The sequence below is a fragment of the Microtus ochrogaster genome, unplaced genomic scaffold (genome assembly GCF_000317375.1).
Source record: "Microtus ochrogaster isolate Prairie Vole_2 unplaced genomic scaffold, MicOch1.0 UNK90, whole genome shotgun sequence".
Classification (NCBI taxonomy): domain Eukaryota; kingdom Metazoa; phylum Chordata; class Mammalia; order Rodentia; family Cricetidae; genus Microtus; species Microtus ochrogaster.
This window is the reverse complement of record NW_004949188.1, coordinates 1238034-1260687: the sequence shown is the minus strand read 5'-3', so window position 1 is coordinate 1260687 and position 22654 is coordinate 1238034. Positions and strand designations below refer to the sequence as shown.

Here is a 22654-nt window from a genome sequence, read left to right as displayed (position 1 = left end):
GTGGGAGTGTGTGTGAACAACCTGTGGGAGTGTGTGTGAACAACCTGTGTGTGTGTGTGAACAACCTGTGGGAGTTGCTTCTCACCATGTGGGTGGGTCCTGGGGATTGAATCAGTCAGTCCAGACAGTAGGCACCTTTACACACTGAGCCATCTTGCTAGCCCTAAAATTTGACTTGGAATGGGTAATGGACCTTGAACTCCTGGTTCTCCTGCCTCAGTGTCCTAAAAGCTAGAATTATAGGTGTGCACCACTATGCCTGGCTCTTTTGGAAGCTTTAGTATTATTGTTTGGGTTTTGCTTGTTTGTTTCTGGTTTTTTAAACAGGGTATCTCTGTAGGCTTTGAGACTTACCTGCCTCTGCCTCCTGTTTGCTGGGATTACAGGTGTGTGCCACCAGGCCTGGTTTATTTTGATTATTTTAAGGATTTATTTACTTATTATGTATACAGTGTTCTGCTTGCATGACAGAGGAGGGCACCAGATCTCATTACAGATGGTTGTGAGTCACCATATCGTTTCTGGTAATTGGTCTCAGGACCTCTGGAAGAGCAGGCAGTGCTCTTAGCTTCTGAGCCATCTCTCCAGCCCTATTTTGATTGTTTTTGAAACAAGGTCACTTGGAGCCCAGGCTGGCCCTGCACTCCTGCTTCAGAATTTTGAGAGTTGGGATCACTTACATGTGCTACATTATCCAGCTTGCTCTATATTTCTGGACTGAATTCTGCCACGTTGACTCTGACTCTGGCGCATGTGCCAAGGCTGCCTCTGTGCTCCCAGGTGAATGGAAGCCAGAGGTTCTTAATAGGTCACCATAAGACACCAGTAGAGTTGTGGGGGCCAGGGAACCTTGGAAATCCCCATGGTTGACCATCTTCATCTAGAAAGGCTGGAGCTTGGACAAGGGGTGGCATGAGCTCAACCTGAGGTCATGCGAAAGTCAGGATTCCCACCCTGGACTCACTCGTGAGGCTCCTGCTAAAAACCCTAGGACCCAGTGTCCCACACCTGAGAGCTGAGGAGGAGAAGGTAAACAACACAGCCAGAAGATTCGATGCCTCCTTACCAGGCAGCAGGGTCATACTCGGCCCAGACACGCACGTACTCATCCAGGTGGTGGGGGCCCAGGATGGAGGAATCTCGCGTGAGGTACTCGAAGTTGTCCATTATGACAGCAACAAAGAGATTCAGCATCTGGGGGCCAAGGGGGCCAATAGGAGTAGAGAGGAGACCATACGGGTAGGGGAAGGACACAGAGATCCAAGGGGAAGAGGAACAGACCAGATGGGGGAAGGGTGCAAACACAAATGGCACAGACACAAAAGACACCCACTCCGAGGCCAATGAGAGCGGAAGCCAGCGGCAAAGGTGAGAGAGACGGGTAGACATACACAGAAGCAAAGCCTGAGAGAGACGTACAGTTGGAGGAAGGGGGTGCTGTATGAGCCCGGGCCAAAACTAGGGCCTGCTGCAGTCCATATCCACCCACCAGAGATAAATTCAGGTTTTCATTGGGGTCCAGTTCCAACTGGGGAGGCCCTGGGCCTCTGCAGGAGGGAGTGTCTGCTACTGACTCAAAGTAGGGGAGTCAGGGTGTTCCTTAACATCCTACAGTGCACAGACCCACAGCCACCCATCCAGATGTCACTATGTGGGAGACAATTTGTCAGTAGCAGGGAGGGAGCAAGCCCTCCACCCCAGACACAGTCTACAGAGATTCATCTGCCCAGATCAGTGCCAGGGGTAAGGACATGACCCTCCGTGTGTGCACAGACTCGGCAGGGTAAGGACATGGCCCTCCATGTGTGCAGACTCACCAGGAATGAGCAAAGGAAGATGAAAGAGACGAAGTAGAAGTACGCAAATTCGTTGCCACACTCGGCTGCGGTGATCCCGGAGTTCTTGTCGCACGGCTTCCCACTGAGGCACGAGAGCATGATGTTGTGCCACGCTTCCCCAGTGGCGCTCCTAAGGATAGGCAGCATCGGTGACCCATGACCTGGGCTCTGGCCCCAAATGGACACCACTGCTTCCTAGAGGGGTACTGGGCTGAGGCTTTGGGCTAGCCAGTCATGGGCCCAAGACCCAGGGGACCATCCTCTTTCCTTAAGTATCAGAGGGCTACGTTGCGCCTTCAGAGTCCACAGGAAGGGGTCAGTGAGGTGGCTCAGTGAGCACAGGTTCTTGCCACAAGGCCTGACCACCAGGGTCCCTGGGTCCCACACGAGAATTGACTTCAACATTCTCCCATCGGCACCTGTGTGACAGATGCGCCATGCCCCTGCACAGTACGATTTTATAAACGGAAGAACAGAAAGGAAAGTGCGTGAGAAGCCTGAAGTGAGGAGGCTGCGGTGGGGCCTGATGGTGGGGGCCGACTGAGGACGTCTGTGTGACGCAAAAACTTTCCTCTCTCCACATTCCCATCTCTTAGTGCTTTGTCTCCAGGTTGCTCGCCAGGCATGCCCGGCTCTTCCCTGTCTTCGAGCACATGGGCCATGCTCCTGCCCCAGGGCATTCACACTGGCTATATTTTTGCCTGGCTGTCTGTCCTTCCTTCCCAGGATCTCTGTACCCCACAGGTCTCACTCTAAAGCCTAGGCTGGCCTCCCACTCCCAGTCCTCCTGCCTCTTCCCGTGTCCTGGCACTGCGGATGAGCACTGCAACACACTGCTTCCCACGCTCTCTCAACTTTGTGTGTGTGTGTGTGTGTGTTTTGAGATAAGGTTTCTCTGCGTAGCCCTGACTACCCTGGAACTCACTCTGTAGACCCATCTGGCTTCGAGCTCACAGAGATCCACTTGCCTCTGCCTCCCGAGTGTTGGGATTAAAGGTGTGCGCCACCAGGCCCATAATATTATTATTTTTAACATTATCTTGTGTGTGTAGTTTAGACTGGACTTTCTTCTTCAATTGTGGTGTTGTACAGCATTCTCCTCTAAGGCAAACTATTGGATCTTGCTAAGACCAACTGTGTCTGCTCACGGAAGAGCGTCACAGGGGCTTCAGAGATGGACAATCACAACAGACAGGCTACTGTGGATGGCACAGGCAAGGTGGAAGGGAGCCCACGAGGCCTCTACTCTGCCCAAAGAACTATAGGCAATAAGGAATGCTGAGAGCAGGGGAAATCGTCTTCCCCAGGGAAGAGTACAGCAGTTAGTTCTCCATTTCCAAAAGGTCAACCTGAAAACACACTATAACATTGTACAGATTGCCAGGTTGTATTTATGGACTTGGGAATAGTGTTTAAAAGAGTACAAAGCAATAAGGGATTGTTGTTCTTTTAGGACACTAGTGTTCCCAGGACACACACACGGCAGCTTACAGTAACTTCCGTTCTGAGGGCCTGACACCTTCTCTCCTCTGGAGGGCTCTTGCGTGCATGTGGTGCACATACAAATGTAGAGATGCGTGTTTACACATACAAAATTAGATACATCTTTAATAAAAAGCTGGACCTGTTAACTTCTGATGGTCCTTCATAGGAGGAGGGCGTGGGCGGGGTCACTGGACCCTTGCTGAGCATCCAGCCCCTCCTCCCCGCCAGCTAGAGTATACAGGCTGGGAAGACTAGGGACAGAGGGCGGCATCTGCACAGCTATGGGGACACCACTGTCTGCACTGAGTGGAGACTTTCCAGTGTAGCTTCAGGTCACCCACACTCCTGTGGGAATCCCTCAGCCATGCCCTGCAAGCAAGCCCTATTAACCCTTCGGTCTCCCAGGGTGAACTTCGGTTTGTCCTTAGGACCTTAGGACCTGCAGAGAAAAAATTCTCACAACAGGTGGTAAATTTATTAACATTATTGTGTCTCCTGGTGTGAGAAAGAAGACTGGTAAGTAAAGGAAAATGCTGGAAGGATGTAAACATGGAAAGAGCATCAGTGAAGCAGGGGTTATACATGAAGATTAAGATGGCTGGATATTTCCAGAATGAAAGAGAAAGCCAGGAAGTCTACGCATGTTATAAAGGTTTGCCTAAGTCACTCAAAGTTTGTAAAAGATGAGACTTAAAGATTACGCACACGACATTAACATTTCTAAGGTCAAGGTTCAATACATTGATGCTAAACGTCTGTTTAAATCAATGGTGCTATTGATCCGCTCTTGACTATCGCAAGGACTGGCTTAAAGGACAAACATACATGTCTAATCCGTGTTTCTTGTAAAAGTGTTTTAGTTTTGTAGTTAAAATACCTGACTGCTGTAACTGACCTGAGTGTTCAGTGACCATGCTTGGAGGCCTGTGCTGGTGTGGGCAGAGGGATTAAAAAGACAGGACTTTCTTCCTTTCCCTCCAAGGTCAACTAGATTCCAAGGCGCTGTGGGACTTCTCTAACACGTCCTGTACCTATGGGGAGTTGCCATGGAGACCCACCAGGTGAACAGTAACTAGTGTCCAGCCCACAAAGAGGAGTCAACACAGGGCAGAGGACAGAGTCTCAGGGCTTCCAGAAAACTCACTGGTAAGCCTTAGATTTGTCCTCGCATAGAAGGAGTGACTATTAAAGGAGCCAAAGGTTCCTCTCAAGCCCAAGCAGTGAACCCCGAGGACCAGACCTGCAAATGGGCTTGACAGGAGAAAAACAAAAGCAAAGAAAGTGACTGATTTGGTCAATTGCATGGTCTTAACTGCCCAGTCAGAAGTGAAACAGAAGACTAATTGTTGGCATCTCCTCAAAAGTGCAAGGAGTTGGCCTCCCCAGACTCTGTGCTGGGCATGATGGTGGACATTTTTAATCCCAGAATTTAGGAGGCAGAAGCAGGTAGATCTCTGTGAGTTCAAGGCCAGCCTGGTCTACATAGTGAGTTCCAGGACAACCAGACCTATGTAGTGAGACCCTATTTCAAAAAACAAACAAATTCTGCTTCAATTTTTGTTTGTTTAAAATGCTCCATTATTTTTATGTGCATCGGTATTTCGCATTGTCTGTGTGCGAGCAACAGACAATTGTGAGCTGTCAGATGGGCACAAGGCACTAAACCCAGGTCCTCTGGAAGAACAGCCGGTGCTCTTAACTACTGAGCCATCTCAAAGTCTCCAGTTTGTTTGTTTTTTTGAGGCAGGGTTTCTCTGTGTAGCCCTGGCTGTCCTGGAACTTGCTGTGTAGACCAGGCTGGCCTCAAATGCAGAGACCCGCCTGCCTCTGCCTTCCGAGTGCTGGGATTAAGGGTGAGCACCACCACCGCCTACTCAGTCACTCAGATTAAGACTTCAGATGCTGGCTCACAGGAGGACTATTTGTAGTCCTTTTTAAACTAAAAATTCAAATTTCTTAGGGTCTCCTCTTCAGGCAATGACGGGAACAGGAGGCAGAAACTGTCTGGGTAGTTTAGGGGAAAAAGATTAAAGTAAACAGATTTTTTTGTTTGTTTTTTCAAGACAGTGTTTCTCAGTGTAGCCTTGGCTGTTCTGGAACTCACTCTGTAGACAAGGCTATCCTTGAATTCACAGAGATCTGCTTGCTTCTGCCTCCCAAGTGCAGGGATTAAAGGTGGGTGCCACCACTGCTCAGAATAAACAGATTCTTTCTTGGTTTAAAGTAAAAAATATCCTTGTGCTTCTTAGCAGCCCCATCCTTATCAGAGACCAGATATGCTGTGTTGGTTGATTTTACGCCAGTCTGACACACATTCTGGCTATCTGAAAGGAGGGAACCTCCAGTGAGAAAATGCTTCCATAAGATCTGGTTGTAAGGCGTTTTCTTAATTAGTGATTGATGGGGGAGGGCCCAGCCCCAGCCCATTGTGAGTGGTGCCATCCTTGGGCTGGTTCCTGGTTCTATAAGAAAGCAGGCTGAGCAAGCCACGGGAAGCAAGCCAGTAAGCAGCACCCCTCCATGGCCTCTGCATCAGCTCCTGCCTCTAGGTTCCTGCCTTGAGTTCCTGTCCTGACTTCCTCCAGTGATGAACAGTGATATGGAAATACAGGCCAAATGAACCTTTTTATCCCCAACTTGCTCTTTGTCCATGGTGTTCTGTCTCAGCAGCACAAACCCTAAGACATATGCTAAAGTGTTTCGAGGGCCCTCGATCAATTTCCTAAACAATTCTAGGGTCACCATTTCAGCAGAGAGCACAATAAAACAGCACTCTACTGGATAGTTTTATGTTCACTTGACATGGCTTCTGTATCAGCTCCTGTCTCCAGGGTTCTGCCCTGACTTCCTTCAATAATGGACTATGATGTGGAAGTGAAAGCCAAATAAACCCTTTCCTCCCCAGCTTGCTTTTGGTCATGGTATTTTTTCGCAGCAATAGAAACCCTAATTAAGACAAAGTAGTAAATGTCTGTTGAGACAAAACTCCTGGTCAAGAGAACACTTGCCATCAAGGGTGAAAAGCTTACATTCCAGCTGGGCCAGGCCAACCAGCTGGTGATGGGCTCTTTCTGTAGGAAGGAGGCTTACTGTGAACTATGCTTAAGCCATCACCTAGAATAATAATAGTTTTCTGTTACTAGAAAATTCTAATGGTCCATATATCTGTCTAAGTTTGGGGGGAGGCGTGTAACAAAGGGAGGAAATTGTGAGAAACATCTTTTGTCTGCTGAAGGTAGTTAGCCCAACAAGGGCTCATGTTTTCTGGATCTTCCTTGTCCCTTTGCACAACTGGCTACTCATATCCGCGTGTGAAGTAGAGTTGCCCCCAATGGATCCGATGTGCTTGCTGGTTGGGTCTTGTTGCACACTTTGTTTCATTAGCATGTTTCTTTGTGGGACACGAATTATTGTTTCTAACTTCTGTAAGACAGGGTCTCACAAGTCTCCCACTTCAAAAGGGGGTCGGGAGGATTCAACTAGGTAACAGCTGGAGTGTTCCTTCTATGCTTCTCACCTGCAGGGATCCTTGTCCCGAGAGCGCCAGTTGGAAAAGGGTAGCTGGGCAGACTTAAGTTAACCCCGACAGGAAGAGTCCACATCCCCAGCCAGAAGAGTAATGAACACACAGAATGAAGGCAGGCTCACAGGCAACCCAAAGAGACGCACGACCCCTACCCCACCCCCTCACCGGAAGAGGAGCATGAGCGCCTGGAAGAAGGTTCGGAAGTTATTGTGCTCAGTGATTTGGAATTCGTCCTCGTCGCTGTCCTCGTCATCCCCGTCAATGCCGATGTTGCCAAACACCTGGAGAGCGGGAGGGTGACGACTGGGGCGGTCACAGGGTCCCTGGCTCCCTCTGAGGCAGGCTCCCCTCCAGCAGCCCTGATACCCCAAGGGTGCGGGATCACCTGCATCCCGATGATGGCGTAGATGAAGAAGAGCATGGCGATCAAGAGACAGACATATGGTAGGGCCTGGAGGGAAGGAAGGCAGTGAGAAAGGGTGCCAGACAGCTTGCCCAGAACTGTCCTCAGAGTCAAGCGATCACGTGCTCCTGGCTGGTAGGGTCAGTGACGAGGCCCTCGGAGTTCTGCAGACACTGGGTACAGCCCAGGGTCGTGTTTTAACCACTTTCAGTCTGCTTTTCTCATTTTGCTCAGAGTTAGGGATCTGTTCTGGCTTGGACCAGCAGCAGGAGCAGCCGCTTTGGCTCACCTTGAAGGATTGCACGAAGGTCCAGAGGAGAATGCGGATGGTGTAACCCTGCCGAAGGAGTTTGATGAGTCGGGCGGCACGGAAGAGACGGAGAAAGCTCAGGTTGATGAAGTTATTCTGAGGAGACGAGGAAGAAAGGTGACCATCCACCCACCCTGCGGAGCTTAGAATAGTCAACACTCACAGAGGCCCCTACAAGAAGCCAACCAATAGGAAAAAAAAGCAAGCCACACCCCAAATAAGGAGGGAGAGGAGAGAAAAAGCACTGTTAATGCAATAGAGCAGGGAGGAACTTAAAAAAAAAGAGTGGGGTAGGGGAAGCGGGTGAGGAAGGAAGAGATATCAACTCAAAAGCTTAAGCCCACCCAGCCAGGACCACTCACAAGTGGGGGAAAAGGGAAGGAGGAGGAGAAACAGGGTCGGGGACGAAATAACAAAAGAGTACGGAAAAGAAAATAATACATCCGAATCATCCAATCAGGAAAAAAATCGAGATGGTTTTTATTTCTCCCAACAACCAAATGCACTGAGACGATAGGACACAAGCGGGTCAAGTTGCAGAACCCAGCACAAGAGTACGAAGCATAGACACGGGCGGGGTGGGGGAAGGGCGCCAGCACACGCAGGCCTAGGGGGCAAGTGCGGTTCCGAGGCATGTTACGCTCGGGGCCAGAAATGCATCTGTCCTGGGACTCACCGGGCACCCTGCCCTGCCCTGCCCTGCCGAGCTACCCACCCGCTCCTGCCCGCCCTGACCTCACCCCACGGCCCAGAGGAGGAGCGGCTGGAGCCAGTGGGGAGAAGCGGAAGGGCATCTTTTCTTACCCCCTTGGCGAGCGGGAATGGGGAGGACGGGAGGGAGCTGGGGCTGTTCGGCTGCAGGGTGAGTCCTCGCTGCCCGCTGAGTCGGAGAAGATGCATTAGGGGCCCTTTTCCCCCCTCTCAGGGATGGCTTCTCAGCTTCTGGGGCTGGGTGGTGTCTCGGGACCAGGCCTGCGGGAAGCAGGAAGGTCTCAGCTCCCGGGGCGAGTGAGCTCTGATCAGCCCAGGGCCCACCAAGGGGCCAGTGCTGGGAGGTGGGGGGGATGAAGCTATCCTTGGCCCCAGGATTTCCCTGTCCTCCAAACCCAGGTCTAGTCGCTGCCTCTGCGGCCTCCCACCCAGGCTGTAATTGGGGAGAGGCTGGCTGGAAACTGTGGGCAAGGCCTAGGACTCTCCAGGGGGCTTCAGGTGAGGTTGGTGAAGGTGGGAAGTGACCCAATATAGCCAATGAAAGTAATTTGTTGGGCCTGATTTTTTTTTTAAATAAGTGACTAATTTTAAAAATCAGATTTTGCCTACCATTCTGGGTTTTTGGCTCCCCAAGCCTCTCATAGCTGAGCCCTGGAGTCCAGCTCCATGCTCTCCAGTTTCCTAATCTCTCCCATCACTGGCCCACAGAGCATTTGAGTTTCTGCCTGGGGCCCACGTGGTCACTACCTGGAGGCAGGAGGGCCAGAGGCTTACTGGTACCCCAGTCTGAGGATCTGTAGGAGTCCTGAATACAGCTCACAAGGCAAGATTGAATGAGGGCTAGTGACAAAAGGTGCTTGCTTGTGGAAGTGAGTGGCTTTGACAACAGCATCCTTCCTGTTTTTGACATGTCCCTATTTGCACAATGGATCATTTATTTATTGCGACAGGGTTGTGCTATCACCCAGGCTGATCTTGAATTTGAGATCTTCCTGCCTCTGACTCCCAAGTGCTGGGATTACAGGGGGCATTTCTGTTTTTTGGGCAGTGAATGATGTGTTTAACCTGCTTCCCAGAGGCTTCTCTATGCTGGACCTGTGCCTTGAGCTAGCTCTGGCTTGGAAGCTGAGAGGCAGTGACTGGAGTTTGAAGAATTTCTGAGGCTGGTAAGAGGCCTCTGGGATAAAAGACTTGTCCCTAGGTTTCTGGGATGGGGAATAAGCCTTGGGCTCCTACATTAGGGCACTGCTGGGTCTAACCATTGTGAGCCTGCAGACCTAGCTAAGAGTCACCCTCCATGCCCCGCTGACCTGATGCCTGGCCCTGCCTGGCCACCAGTTCCACTGGGGATGGGACCACTAATCAAGTATTCCTAACCCTTTCCCTCAACCCTCCAGAGAACAAGCCATCCCTTCAATGGGGCAGATCATAACATGTGGGCTTGGCCGGACATGCAGAGGCAGGGGTTCTTAGGAGCAGCTTGGGGGCGAACTGGCACATGCAGAAGCAGGGATCTGGCAGCTGCTGAGCATGCACACACATGAGGAAGGAGGGGGTAGGGACTGGAGAAGTCAGGGGTCTTAGGCCTCATCTGCTCCTCCAGCTCTTCCTGGGTCTGCATGGAGTCCTGATAGCACACAGAATTCCCAAGAGGAGTCCTTTCTACTCAAACTCCACCCTGTGCTCCAGCAGCAGAGGATGCAGGCTCAGGTGTGTATGGGTATCCTGGACTTTGTGTTCCCTGCCAGCAACATGCTCAAGGGCAGGTGTCCCTTGGGTTTACAAAAAGACATGGGCACCACTTATTCTAGATTCCAAGTCCTCACTACCTGCCAATGTGCTTCTCTCCCAGCCCTTCCCTCAGGCCCCAAACTGGGGTTCTTTGGGGGCATCCAAAGGGTGCCTCAGACTGGCTAGGGGTGTTCTCCTCATAGCCCTGGTCTCCTCCCAATCCTAACTTCCCCCACTAGCTTCCCAAAGACACCCAGCTCTACCCCTTCCCACCCTCCTGCCACCTCTATGTCCCTTGGTGCTTCCTGGCAATCTTATCCAATCTGTCCCAGAAGTGCCCCTGATTCAGATCCTCCCAGATCTAGTCACTGCTCAGGATGAAGCCTAGATGCCCAGTCCCTTCGTCTTTCTGAGTCAGCCTTTCTCCCTGCTGTACCCAAGTCCTCTCACTTGCAAACCCTGACCTCTGCCTTCTCTTCCTGGCCAAAGAGATAAGGGCCCAGAACACTTTGCTAATGCTGCCTATTCTTCCAGCAGTAGTTCCGGTTTCAAGTCGAATCACGGTTGTAGGACCAAAGTCCACCTCCTCCTACTTCACAGCAGCCAAGAGAACCGCAATGGGGGCTACAACTTGCTCCTTTTCAGTGGAACCTAACAGGGTCCCACTGGTGTCTGGATGAATGCGTGTTTACTGTGGGCACGCCACTGGAGGTAGTGTCTCCATGGAGGTCAGCAGACGGGCAGGGATGGGGAAATCACAGCTACTAAGGGTTGTGAAGGGCAGGAAATGTGGTGGGAGTAGACGTGGAGCACACATGGGCTGTGTGTGTGGGAATGCACATGCATGTTGCGATCTTGAGGTTAATATTAGATGTCTTTGCTGATTCATATGCCCATCCCCCTGCCCCCAGCAGGATCTCATGATTTCTCTGTAGCTTTAGAGCCTATTCTGGAGCTTGCTCTGTAGACCAGGCTGACCTTGGACTCAGAGATCCGCCTGTCTCTGCCTCCCAAGTGCTGGGATTAAAGGTGTGCGCCATCACTGCCCAGCTTTTTTTTTTTTTAATTAAATCGGGAACAGGGTTACTGTAGCTCTGGTGGACTGAAACGTGCTATGTAAACAACCTGGCCTCACACTGCTGTCTTCTAGCCTTAGCTTCCTGAACTCTGAGATCACAGTTCGGTGCTACCACTATGTCAGCTCTGGGATGGCTCAGAATTAGGGGTGTGAGTGGGTGGAGAGGGGTCACACCTTGGGGGCCTAGAGGAGGGAGAACATCCTTTCTTGACAAGGACACAACCCTTTGGAGCCAAAGCCCAATCCAGAGTCCAGTAAAACCAACCAGAGGGAGCTCTAGGAAAGGGGAAGAGGGCGGGAGACGGACAGAGGCGGGTGGGCGGGGCATGCAGTGCAGTCACAGTTAATGTAAGGCATTTACACTTCAGAAAGAGGTAACACCAACCGGATTCTAGATGCAGATGTTGAAGATGGAGGGGGAGCGGGCGGGCGGGGGCAGTTGGGGAGGCGATTCAGCGTTTTGTTTTGTTTTTTAAATTTAATTTTTTAGGTGGATTTGTAACCAGTGCCAAAAACCAATGGGTTTCGGTTCCGGGCGGGGAGTGGGGTGGCGGTGGCGGTGGGTTGGGAGGTAAGTCATTGGTGTATGGACACACAGACCACGTCATGGGTGAACAAATGGATTTCATAGTGCATTTTGATTGGATGAGTTTTTCAGACGGCGTTGAGCCAATATACAGTTTAAACAGCAGGCATGGAAAGAGACAAGACAAGAAACACAGTCATTATCCATCGCGCATGGGCAAACCCGCCCCCAGCCAGATCTGGGCAGGACATTAAAGCCCAGGGCTGTGCTAGCATCTTAGCCTCTCGACCCAGAGGGAACTAACTGCCTTCCTGCTTTCCTAGCTCAGCTTGGCTCTAGCCTTAAGGATAGTGGCCTTACCTGGGTCCCAGACAGGGGCTACCAGCACCTAGTGCAGGGTGAGGACAGGTCATATGCCTATCCAACATCTTCCCTTCAAAACGATGGTGCCTTAGGGCAGCTTCACTGTGCACCAAAGTACACACATGGGGACAATAACAATGGTAATAATAATAACCACTGGGAACCGAATTTTGTGGCAGGTTTTGTGCCAAGCACTTCAGAAGGTTGACTTTTTTTGTGTACTACTGTGGCTAGGTGCAGGGTCTCCCACAAGCAAAACCAGAGCTCTACCACTGAGCCACACACACAGATCCTCACCAGCGGGTGGGGTAGGATTTGAGGCATATGTTCTGCCATGGGGCCATGCCACTAACCCTCACTGTGGGATTGTAGGCAGGGGCTCTACCATGTAATTGCACTTCCAGCCCACTTACTTTTTTAAAAATTACAGTTATTTTGTGTACCTTTGTGGGTCCCAGGGATTGAACTTAGGTAACTTAGTTCTGACTGAGAACGGCTTCCATATTTGAATACTTAGATTCCAGTTGGTGGAACTGTTTGAAAAGAATTAGGAAAGGTGGCCTTGTTGGAGGAGGTGTATTGCCAGGTTGGAGGGGGGTTGAGGTTCCAAAAGTCCATGTCCTTCCCAGGTAGCTCCTGCTCCCTTTTCTTCTGTGTGTGCCTCATGTACGTTCTCAGCTACTTCTGCAGCTCTGTGTCTGTGTGCCTGCTCCCATGCTTCCTCCACGACGATCGTGAACTCTACTGCTAGAGCCGTAAGCCCTCAATTAAATGTCTCTTTTATAGGTTGCCTTGGTTATGGTGTCTCTTCACATCAACAGAAAAGTACTTTAAGACAGGCTTGGTGGCAAGCACCTTAATCCACGGAGCCCTCTCGATGGCCCCTAACTGTTACTATCTATTCTCCTTTCTACACAGAAGCCTCTGCGGCAGGCACTCTGCATGCCTGATGTTTTGTATTGCTCTTTTTGCTCTGTCTCTAGCACCTATAACTCTGCTGGAAACAGCAGGTACTCAATATGTGCCTGCCCAAGTCATGTGTGGAACTGATGAGTTCATCCCTGCTGCCTAAGAGATGATCTGACAACAGCCAACCGGGTGGCTGGGAGGGCTGTATGGCTATTATGATGGTCTAGGTGTCTCTGAACTGACTTCTGTGTGTCACTGTCCTACTTGCTAGAGAAAGCAGTCAGGATAAACCCTAAGGACGTCTTACTGGCAACTCCAAGTTTCAACCAGCTCCTTCCACCTGCTCTGCTGGGGTGCAGACAGCTCCTCCCAACCTCTAAACCACAGGGATACCGCTCAAGGCTGCCCTGACCCTCCCTTCTGAAGGCCCTAGAAGTGCCAGCTTTACAGAAGTGGGAAAAGAGTTGAGTCTGTTTTGGGGTTTCCATAGCTGGCAGGAATCAATCAGGCCTTGGGTGATCTCTGGTCTCCTGGTGCTGGGGTCAGTTTCCTGCTGTGTGAACTGAGACAGCTCACTCCCATCCGTGCCATGCAGGACTTCTTTCCTCACCCCATTTCTTCTAGGTCAGCAAGGGGCACAGCTGGGAAAGGATGACGGGGCCTCTCCCCACTGGGCTTTGCTGGCTGCTACTCTGGTCTGTCCCAGGCCCTCCCACTTCAGCATGGTGTTTCACTGGGTGGCTGGGCATTTGGAGGTCCTCGAATGCCTCCCCTGGACAGTGTTCGTGCTCATCATTCCTCAGTCCAACCCTTTGAGACAGTTCTTCTCTGCTCTCAGCCCAGAGCTTCAATGGGAGTCAGTTCATATGAGGTGTTTGGTACAATATTCTCAATGTGTTTTTTGTTTTTAATTTTGTTTTGGGGTGAGGAGACCAATCTAGGGTCTTACACAGGTCAAGACAACACTCTGCAGCTGTGCCACACTCCTGTCGGGTTATTATTATTCCCATTGTCCCCATCCCACAATTGGCCCTGGGCATTGATGGTTTGCTTTTTGCCTTCTGGTCCCTTACTTAGTTTCTGAGAGTTCCCAAGCCTGAGCTCACTGGCTCATGGACAAGGACAAGGTCTTCGGCTCTGGATTTACTTGAAATGGGGTAAGGACAACATGTCCTGAGAGGCCTATTTGGAATCCCTGGGGCTTGGGGGAGGGCTGTTATTCTAGGAACTACTCTAAGGCCTTGACGGTGCTATTCCCATCATGGCCAGCAGGGGGTAGTGGAACCCAACCTTGTGAGCGGGTTGGAGCAGTAGCTCAGTTCTATTTGCCTTTACATGTATGAATTCTCAAAGTAGTGAACTGCGTTGCTTGTCCTAAGTCACACTCTTTGTCTGTCATTCACCAACCACCAGGCAGGGAAGCACACCGCTCAGTCCTGGCCTATGTCCTGGCTTTGGACACACCCATCTCCCTCCCTGAGACCTTAAGGGGCTATCTGTGCACCCCAAAACCACCACCCAGACAACTCCACACTCATTTCCCATCTCATGCTGTGCACCTGAAGCCCAGCTCTGATCATAGCCCACTGTGCCCCCCGGAACTGCTGCTTCTGGACCCTTCCTGGCACTGCCCACTACTCCAGCATGAGTTACCCAGAAAGAAGCTGGTAGGAGACTTACCCCAAACTCGGTGACGAGGATGTCTGTGATGCTGCCCAGAACAGTCACAAAGTCGAAGATGTTCCAGGCATCACGGAAATAATTCTGGAATAGGGACCCACAAGATGGAAATGCTAACAGAGGATTCCGTGCCTCACTCCCCAAGGCCAGAGGGGCACGTGAGGGCAGGACAAAGGCGTGGAAAGAGTGAAACCCTCTGTTCCTGAGCCCTGGTCCTTGACAGCTTGCCCCAGAGGGGATGTGGGGACCTGCCTCTGCTCTTCAAGCCCCCAGACACCACTGAATTCCTCAAAGACACTAGAAGTGGTGACCAGTAAGCGATCCTCAATCTTTGTCCCTCCCTCCCTCCCTCCCTCCCTCCCTCCCTCCCTCCCTCCCTCTAGTACACGTGTTCACGTGTGTGTAGGCTAGAGGTAAAGTGAGACGTTGTTCCTCGGGAGACACCCATCTTGTTTTTTGACACAGGGTCTCCTGCTCATCTGGAGCTCACTGATTCAGTTAGGCTGGCTGGTGGGCCAGGGAGCCCCGGGGATCCTCCTGCTCTGCCTCCCTCATTACAGATGTGCACCACCATGCTTGGCTTTTAAATGACCTTTAAAAGGTGAATTATCATGTGTGTATGTAGGTGTCTGACTCCCTGGAGTTGGAATTACAGCAGTTGTGTGTGTGTGTGTGGCTTCGTGTGGTGCTCAGGATCAAACTCAGGTCCCCATGTTTGCAGTTTATAGACGACACCCATCTCCCTGGCTCTGACTAACCCCATGCCAGCTGACTATTCCAGGCGGTGGCAAAATGCCTCCCTGATGAGTGAAACAGAAGCCTCTGTTGATAGCAGCCTCACATTTGGGGCATGTGTGTTCCTTTGACCACTCCTGACTGACCCATGTTCCAACTGTGTACTGGCTCAAGAGGGGCATTACAGGCTGAACTCTTATTCGGTGTTCTTTGGTGACAGTCAGAGACTCAAATCTCCAGAGACCTCTGCTCCAACAAAAAACTCCATGTGAGCAACTTTTCCCTTGACCTTCAGGCCGTCCTTCCTCCTCACTGGGAAGGCTCCAGAGTTTAAAGCTCTAGGTGCTAGCAGGAGGTGCTCAGCAGGTGAGTGCTGGGTACTACACTTGCCTGGAGGGAATTCAGGTCCCCATGGCACTTCTGGTATTTGGACCTACCCTTGCCCTCCTACCATCACGGGCTTTCTTTACTTTCCCACGGTCAGGGCCTGGCAGAAGTTCCTAATTGATAGATAGCCCCTGGGTGTTCAATACTCCACCTCCCTCCTGAGATCAGTGCAGTCAACTGTGCTCTCTGCTGCCACCTGGAGGCCTCAGGTGGAATGGCCTCAGGCACTCCCCAAGCTAAGCGCTGGCTGCATCAGAAGACACTTTCCACAGGTGGCAGTGGAGTCCCTGTCCTTGACTCTTCTCCTCTCCTGCCCATTTCAGGAGTCACCTCCCAAGTAGGTTCCCAGAATTAAATCCTCACCTCAGACTGGGCTTCTAAGGAAGACTCAGCGAAGACAACGTCTAGGTGTCTGGCCACTGATCTTACTAAGCTCGGGTTCTGTCAACTGAATGTCACATGAGGAATTTCTAGTTTTCTGTAAAAGGCTGTGGAGCCTCAACTCTGGCACTGTGGAAGACTGGCTGAGAAGAAGGCAACTCCTCTCAGTTGCGGGAGGCCAATGCTCCAGCTCTGGTTTCTCAGAAGTGCCAACCAGTGCAAAGATAAGGAGGGATTGGGAGCTGTCCACTCAGTTGGGAAGGACTTGAACCCATTTTGGATAAACTGGCAGCTGACAACTTCCTGTGACCACTGGGACTCATTCTCCACGACTCTCCTGTGTAGCACACCCCACAGGGGCCATGGGACTTCTCGGTTGTGCTATCTGCCTGCAGACACCTAGCAGGGACCCGGCTCAGTGCCCCACTGCTCAGGCTGTGCCTAGTGGAGCCTTCTGGGAATCCTCATTACAAAATACAAGTTTGAAGCCAGATGTGCTGGTGCATGCCTTTAATTCCAGAACTCTGGAGACACAGGTAGTTCCAGTCCACTCAGGGCTACACTGAGAGACCTTGTCTCAAAAAAGACCAAAACAAAAGAAAACAAACCCTACAAAACTGGGCTGGGCTAGAATGCTGCTGCCACCTGTGCGCTCCAGAACTCGGAAGGCTCAGGCAGGGAACTTGAGAGTTTGAGACCAGCCTGGGCTACAGTGTGAATATATAAAAACAACAGCTTTCTAAGTTTTGGGGCTGTTACCCAACAACACGGAACTGCTGGAGGTGGGTCTGGAATGCTCCAACTTTAAGACTTTTGCCCATGTGCTGCTGTGTGTGTGTGTACATGTGTATGCACACATGTGAATTTGGGCCACACCTGTGGATGTCAGAGGCCAGACATTAATCAAGGGTGTCTTTTGAGACAGGGGTTCTCACTGATCTGGAGCTCGCTAGGCTGTTCGGCTAGTGCACCTCAGGAACTGTCCCCAGAGCCGGGGTGCACCACGACACGTGTGTCTGAACTCATGTGGCAAGCACTGCCTGAGCCATCTCTGCAGTCCCCATGAGCTTCATTCTAGCCCTTTCTAGTATCCATAGAGCGCTCCCTCCCCACCAAGCACAAGGACTGAGTGCAAATAACTGATTTGGGAAGTGACCCCAAGAAGGGCAGCTTTACCAGGGACTCTGCTGAAGGAGTGACCCCTTCTAATTGTAATCAGGTGACACCCCCTGGTGAAGGGGGCAGACTTTGAGGCCAAGTTTTCTGATGCTAAAGCCCTCAAGCACCTCAGTGAGCTAAGGGAGGACTCTGCCCTCCCTTGTGTAGGCAGTTCACACGGACTCCAGTTGTTCTTATACCTTTAAGAAGTCCCTCAATACAGCAAGTGTGTGCTACTTAGGTAAGAGTCCCTGAGGGCAGGAGGCTGGGTAATTCACCTGTGCTGCCATGGTAGGTGGTGTAAACTTAACAAGTGGGGCCTAGTGAAAGGAAATGAGGTCACAGGCAGTGTAGGCTCCGACTGGGGGAGGGGTGAGTTGTAAACTGAAAGCTCTTCCTTTCCCCCTCTTCTCCCCTCCCCTGCTGCTGCTTTTTTTGTTGTTGTTGTTTTTTAAGACAGTGGCTCACGCACTGCCTTTAATCCTAGCACTCGGGAGGCAGAGGCAGGCGGATCTCTGTGAGTTCGAGGCCAGCCTGGTCTACAGAGCTAGTTCCAGGACAAGAACCAAAAGCTACGGAGAAACCTGTCTCGGAAATCCAAAAAAAAAAAAAAAAAAAAAAAAAAAAAGACAGTGGCTCACTATTTAGCTCTGGCTCTCACTGTTTGAACCAGGCTGGCTGGAGCTCACTGTGTAGACCAGGCTGATCTCAAATTCAGAGATCCCTCCTGCTTTTGCCCTCAGGGTGCTGGGATTAAGGATGAGCACCACCTCACTGGCTGTGCACAATAGTTGTCTCCTGTAGTCCAGCTGGCCTTAAGCTCCCGATCCTACTGTCTCTCAAGAGCAGTGTGTATCTACCTGAGTTCTGAAACAGTTAACACAAGCTGAATTTCAAGGTATCTGTGAGCCCTCTAAAGCCCTATAAAAATGCTGAATTTTTTTCCTTTTCCTTTTTTTTTTTAGGCTTTGTCTTGCTATCTATGTGAACCAGGCTGGTTTTGAACGTGTAATCCTCCCGATTCAGCCTTCAGTGCTGAGGTTACAGGTACATGCTACCAGCCGTGGTTTAAAAACACCTAATATTTCTGTGTCAAATGGATGTGATTAGTTATGCATTTGGTAGGGGCAGTGCCAGAGACCTACAGGTAGAGGCTAGGTAGCCAGTGCTATTGGGAGGTGCTAGATTCTCATGGGAGGGAAGCAGGCCACTGAGGCAAGCCAGCTACTGTCCTTTGCTCTTGGCTTCCTGCTGCCGTGAAGTGGACGTCAGGCTCTATCAAGTGCTCCCACAGGCCAAAGACAATAGGCCCAAAGGCAATAGGGCTGAAATGACACAGGCTAACCTCTGGTACTGTGAACCAAAGATAAACCTTCCCTGCTTGATAAGTTAGATATATCAGGTATTTTGCCACAGCAATGAGGAACTAACACATCAAGATGAAAGCAAGCACTTAGCTCAGATGGCAGCTGATGAAAACAAGGATGTGAGTCTTCCCCTCTCATTCCACAGCTCCTCCCTCACCTGCTATCAATTCCCTTGGGGATCTGAGTGCCTTAGATTAACACTGTGCATCTTTGCCTGATAGCACAAGCCTGTCATCCAAGCCCTTGGGAGGCTGATACACAGGGATTGCAAGTTCAAAGCTGGTAAGGCCAGTCCGGGACTCTTGTTTTCATTTCTGTGTGTATGTGTGCATGTTCCTATGTATGCACATGTGTATACTGTGTGCGTGTAGGCCAGGGCACAAACCCAAGACCATATTTAGAAATGTTTGTCACCTTTGAGACAACGCCTCCAACTGGTCTGGAGGGTTATCAATTAGGTTAGGGTCAGGACAGGGAGCTGCAAGCTCCTCCACCCTCTCCTTTCCAAGTGCAAGGATCACTGGTACCACATCTAGATTTTTAAAATAGGCCTCTAGGGACTGAATATCTCATGCTTTCACGGCAAGCACTTTAGTGACTGGGCCATCTCTCAGCCTGGTAACTCAGTGAAACTCTGTCAGGGAACAGAGACAGCTCAGCAGTTAGGAGAGCTTGCTGTTCTTCTAGAGGACCTGGGTTCAATTACTAGTCTCCACATGACAGCTCACACTGTCAGTAATTCTACTCTCGGGGACTTGCTGACCTCTTCTGGTTTCCAAGGACACCAAGCCCACTTGTGATACACAAACATACATGAAGGCAAAACACCAATACACATAAATAAAATTAATTAAAAAATCAAGATGAAAGAGAAACGACAGTGAGGTGGTTCCTGAGAACTCCACTCTGGTGTCTGCTCATTGTGGTGTGAGAGCTGCTGGGTTATGCTCAAAACTGTTTTCTTTCTTTTCCTGCCTCCCTTCTTTTCTGTCTTTACTTCTGACATGTCTTACTCTGCCCCAGGCTGCCTTGAATTCCAGAGTCTCCTGCCTCAGTCTTCCAAGTACTAGGGTGACAGGTGTGCTCCAGCAGGCCTGTGTGACTACTAGAGATTTGTCCTCTGTGTTTGTGGGTTCCTGACCTCAGTATCCCAGACCAGGGTCACCTGGAGGACAGATGACATGTACCACTAGCCCCTGGTAAATCTGGATTGGGCCTTCCTGGTATTTATTTCTAGGTCAGTACAAAGCTGTGCAGATCGGGCATGGGCCTCCGCTGGGGACCAGGTCATGGGGCCCAGTGCACACACCCCCCACCCCCACCCCTGAGCCCTATGTGTTCCCACCGCCATTACCCGCAGGCCATTACCCGCAGGCCCTACGTACCAAAATCCCAAAAGCCATGACTTTCAGCACACATTCGAGAGAGAAGAGGGAGGTGAAGACAATGTTGAACACTCGAAGGGCGTTCTCATAGGCCACAGAGGCTCCGTAGAACTAGATGAGGAGGAGAGCAGAGAGTCAGTGGCTGCAGGTCCGATCCTAGAGCCCAGCTCAGTAAAGCCTCAGGCCCCGAGACAGGGTCTCACCCTAGCACAGGCTGGCCTTAGAATCATGGTAATGATCCTAGCTCGGCCTCCCAAGTGCTGCAGTGACCGTGAACCGTGAGCCTCAGAGCAGTCTTTATTTGTGGTGATTTTTATCTCCGATATGCTGAGTATTTATTTCTTGTCAATTAAAAAGGTTTTTGTAAGGACTTTTGTGTTTGCCTACAGGCAGACATGTTTGTGTGCATGTGTGTGCATTATGTGTGTGAACGCCTGGATTTCAGAAAGTCTACAGGCCCTCTAGAGTTGCGAGATGCCCTGTATAGGAACCAGGAACCAAACTCAGATCCTCATGAAAGGCAGTTAGGGGCTGGGCGGTGGTGGCACACGCCTTTAATCCCAGCACTCGGGAGGCAGAGGCAGGCGGATCTGTGTGAGTTCAAGACCAGCCTGGTCTACAAGAGCTAGTTCCAGGACTCAACCAACTCTACCAATGAGCTGTCTAGAGCCCTCCATTTTGTATTTATTGTTTGGGGCCCCCATCTCTGACCTATTCCCATGTTCCACCAAGCAAACATTTGAGGAGGTGTCCACTCTTCTCCATGACGCCCCCACTGAGCCCTAGAGAGCCAGGCATCTGACTTACCAAAGACCCGAGACAGGTGGGCCATGGTGTGTGCAGCCACAGGGGGACTGAAGCAAGTGAGGGAGTGCAAGAGAGCTGAGGAAACCAGCCCCAGACCTAGTCCACAGTTTCTGGGAGGAAGGGAGGGCAGAGAGCACAGCAGCGAAGGCTCAGAGGTAGCGGAGTGTGGTCTGGCTGGGATGCTGTGCAACGGTCTTACATTAGGAGGGTGGGGGCTCACTCACCTTCATCATTAGCACGATGGTGTTGAGAGCGATCATCGCCATGATGGTGTACTCAAAGGGTGGGGACACCACGAACTGCCACATTCGATACTGGAAGCTCTGCTTGTTCTGGGGCATGTGCCTAGTCAGTGGCTTGGCACTGATGGCAAAGTCGATGCAGGCCCTCTGTGGGAGATGCCATTGCATGAGAAGGGCCAACGCAGGGAGGCCAGCTGCTTACAACCTCCGTTGCAGCTGCCCATATCCCTTGTTCTGCTGGCACCAGCTGGGCTCCCGCAGTCCATGCGGGCTCCTCATAAAAACTGAGTTCTGTTGCCTATGGCAACTTGGGGAGTCACCACGCTGCTGCCCTGTTTCTCTCCTGGAATCTCCCTGGCAAGACATTATCTACAGCACCAGTTTGTGAATGAGGAAAACCAGCTCCAGAGGCTGGGCTTGAGGCGCAGCGGAGAAAAGCACTGACTTTGAGTGACACAGAGCAGTGCCTGCCCTTGGGTCTCTCCCCACCCCCACTTCCCCATACCTCTCTCCCTCTCTCCAGGACTTCAAGTAAGTAGCCCAGCCTGGTTCCAAGCTGCCAAAGTCAGCAAGATGACCTCCTATGGTGCTACGGATTGGAGTCCAGGGCTTCCAGGACTCTACCACCTGGGCTTCATTCTGACCACCTGTCTCTCCTTTGGGGACAAAGTCTCACTCTGTAGTCAGTCACTTCAAAATAGTGGTCCCCTTGCTCCACCTTCTGAGTACTGGGCTAACAGGTCTGCCACCATGGCTAGCTAAACTATTCTTGTTTTTTGTTTTTTTGTTTTTTTCGAGACAGGGTTTCTCTGTGGTTTTGGAGCCTGTCCTGGAACTAGCTCTTGTAGACCAGGCTGGTCTCAAACTCACAAAGATCCGCCTGCCTCTGCCTCCCAAGTGCTGGGATTAAAGGCGTGCGCCACCACCGCCAGGCTTAAACTATTCTTTATGAGTCCCTTTCTTCTTGTGTGTGAGAGAGGCTGTGGGACACACAAGAGGACGATGGGATTGTCTGGGGCTGTGGAGGCAGAGGAGTCGTCTACACACTACAAAGGCCACCTAGCGTGCAGCCAGGAGGGACTGGCCGGAGAGTCAGGAGGAATTTGGTTGTTACCAGTTGAGATCTCCATGGGCATCAGGTACTAGAGAACAATACAGAGGGACAGACATTACTGGAGGAGTTGGGTATGTGACAGGCCGTGCTCGATGTCTAGTTCGGTGGGTCAGATAGGACTGTGTTCACGGGAGAGTTAAGAAAAAGGCTGATCCATCAAGGACCTTCGGGCTGTCATGGGACTTCGTGGTTTTAGCCATCTTTAGGAGGTAGGAGAGGCTCTGGAAAATGTATCTTAATGACTCACAGGAGCATGTAAATCTGGTTTGCAAAGTACCAAAGCAATTGAAAAAAGGCAAGGCAGACAAAAGGGCCTGGCCTATCCCCTGAAGACAGATTTGGGAAGACATGTATTGAGATTGAGTTCTAAAGGAAAAGGAAAGAAGTCGAATCCGGTGCTTGACACCCTGAGCAACAGTTCGCTGAAGAAGGAAGGTGTGACTGCCAGGGCAGTGTGTAGGGCAGGTGGGAAAGACTAACTTCTTACCATGTTCTATTTTTTTTTTTTTTTTTTTTTT

The 22654-nt window shown here is 51.0% G+C and overlaps 1 protein-coding gene across 1 annotated transcript in view; it reads right to left on the bottom strand.

Moving 5' to 3' along the window:
- Cacna1a (calcium voltage-gated channel subunit alpha1 A) overlaps positions 1-22654 on the bottom strand; it is a 243021-nt gene that overhangs the window by 31250 nt on the left and 189117 nt on the right. Inside the window, 8 exon segments of the mRNA XM_026777920.1 lie at positions 1067-1194; positions 1818-1968; positions 7015-7130; positions 7235-7300; positions 7542-7658; positions 14561-14644; positions 19974-20084; positions 21005-21169. Coding sequence (XP_026633721.1) covers positions 1067-1194; positions 1818-1968; positions 7015-7130; positions 7235-7300; positions 7542-7658; positions 14561-14644; positions 19974-20084; positions 21005-21169 — 938 coding nt within the window.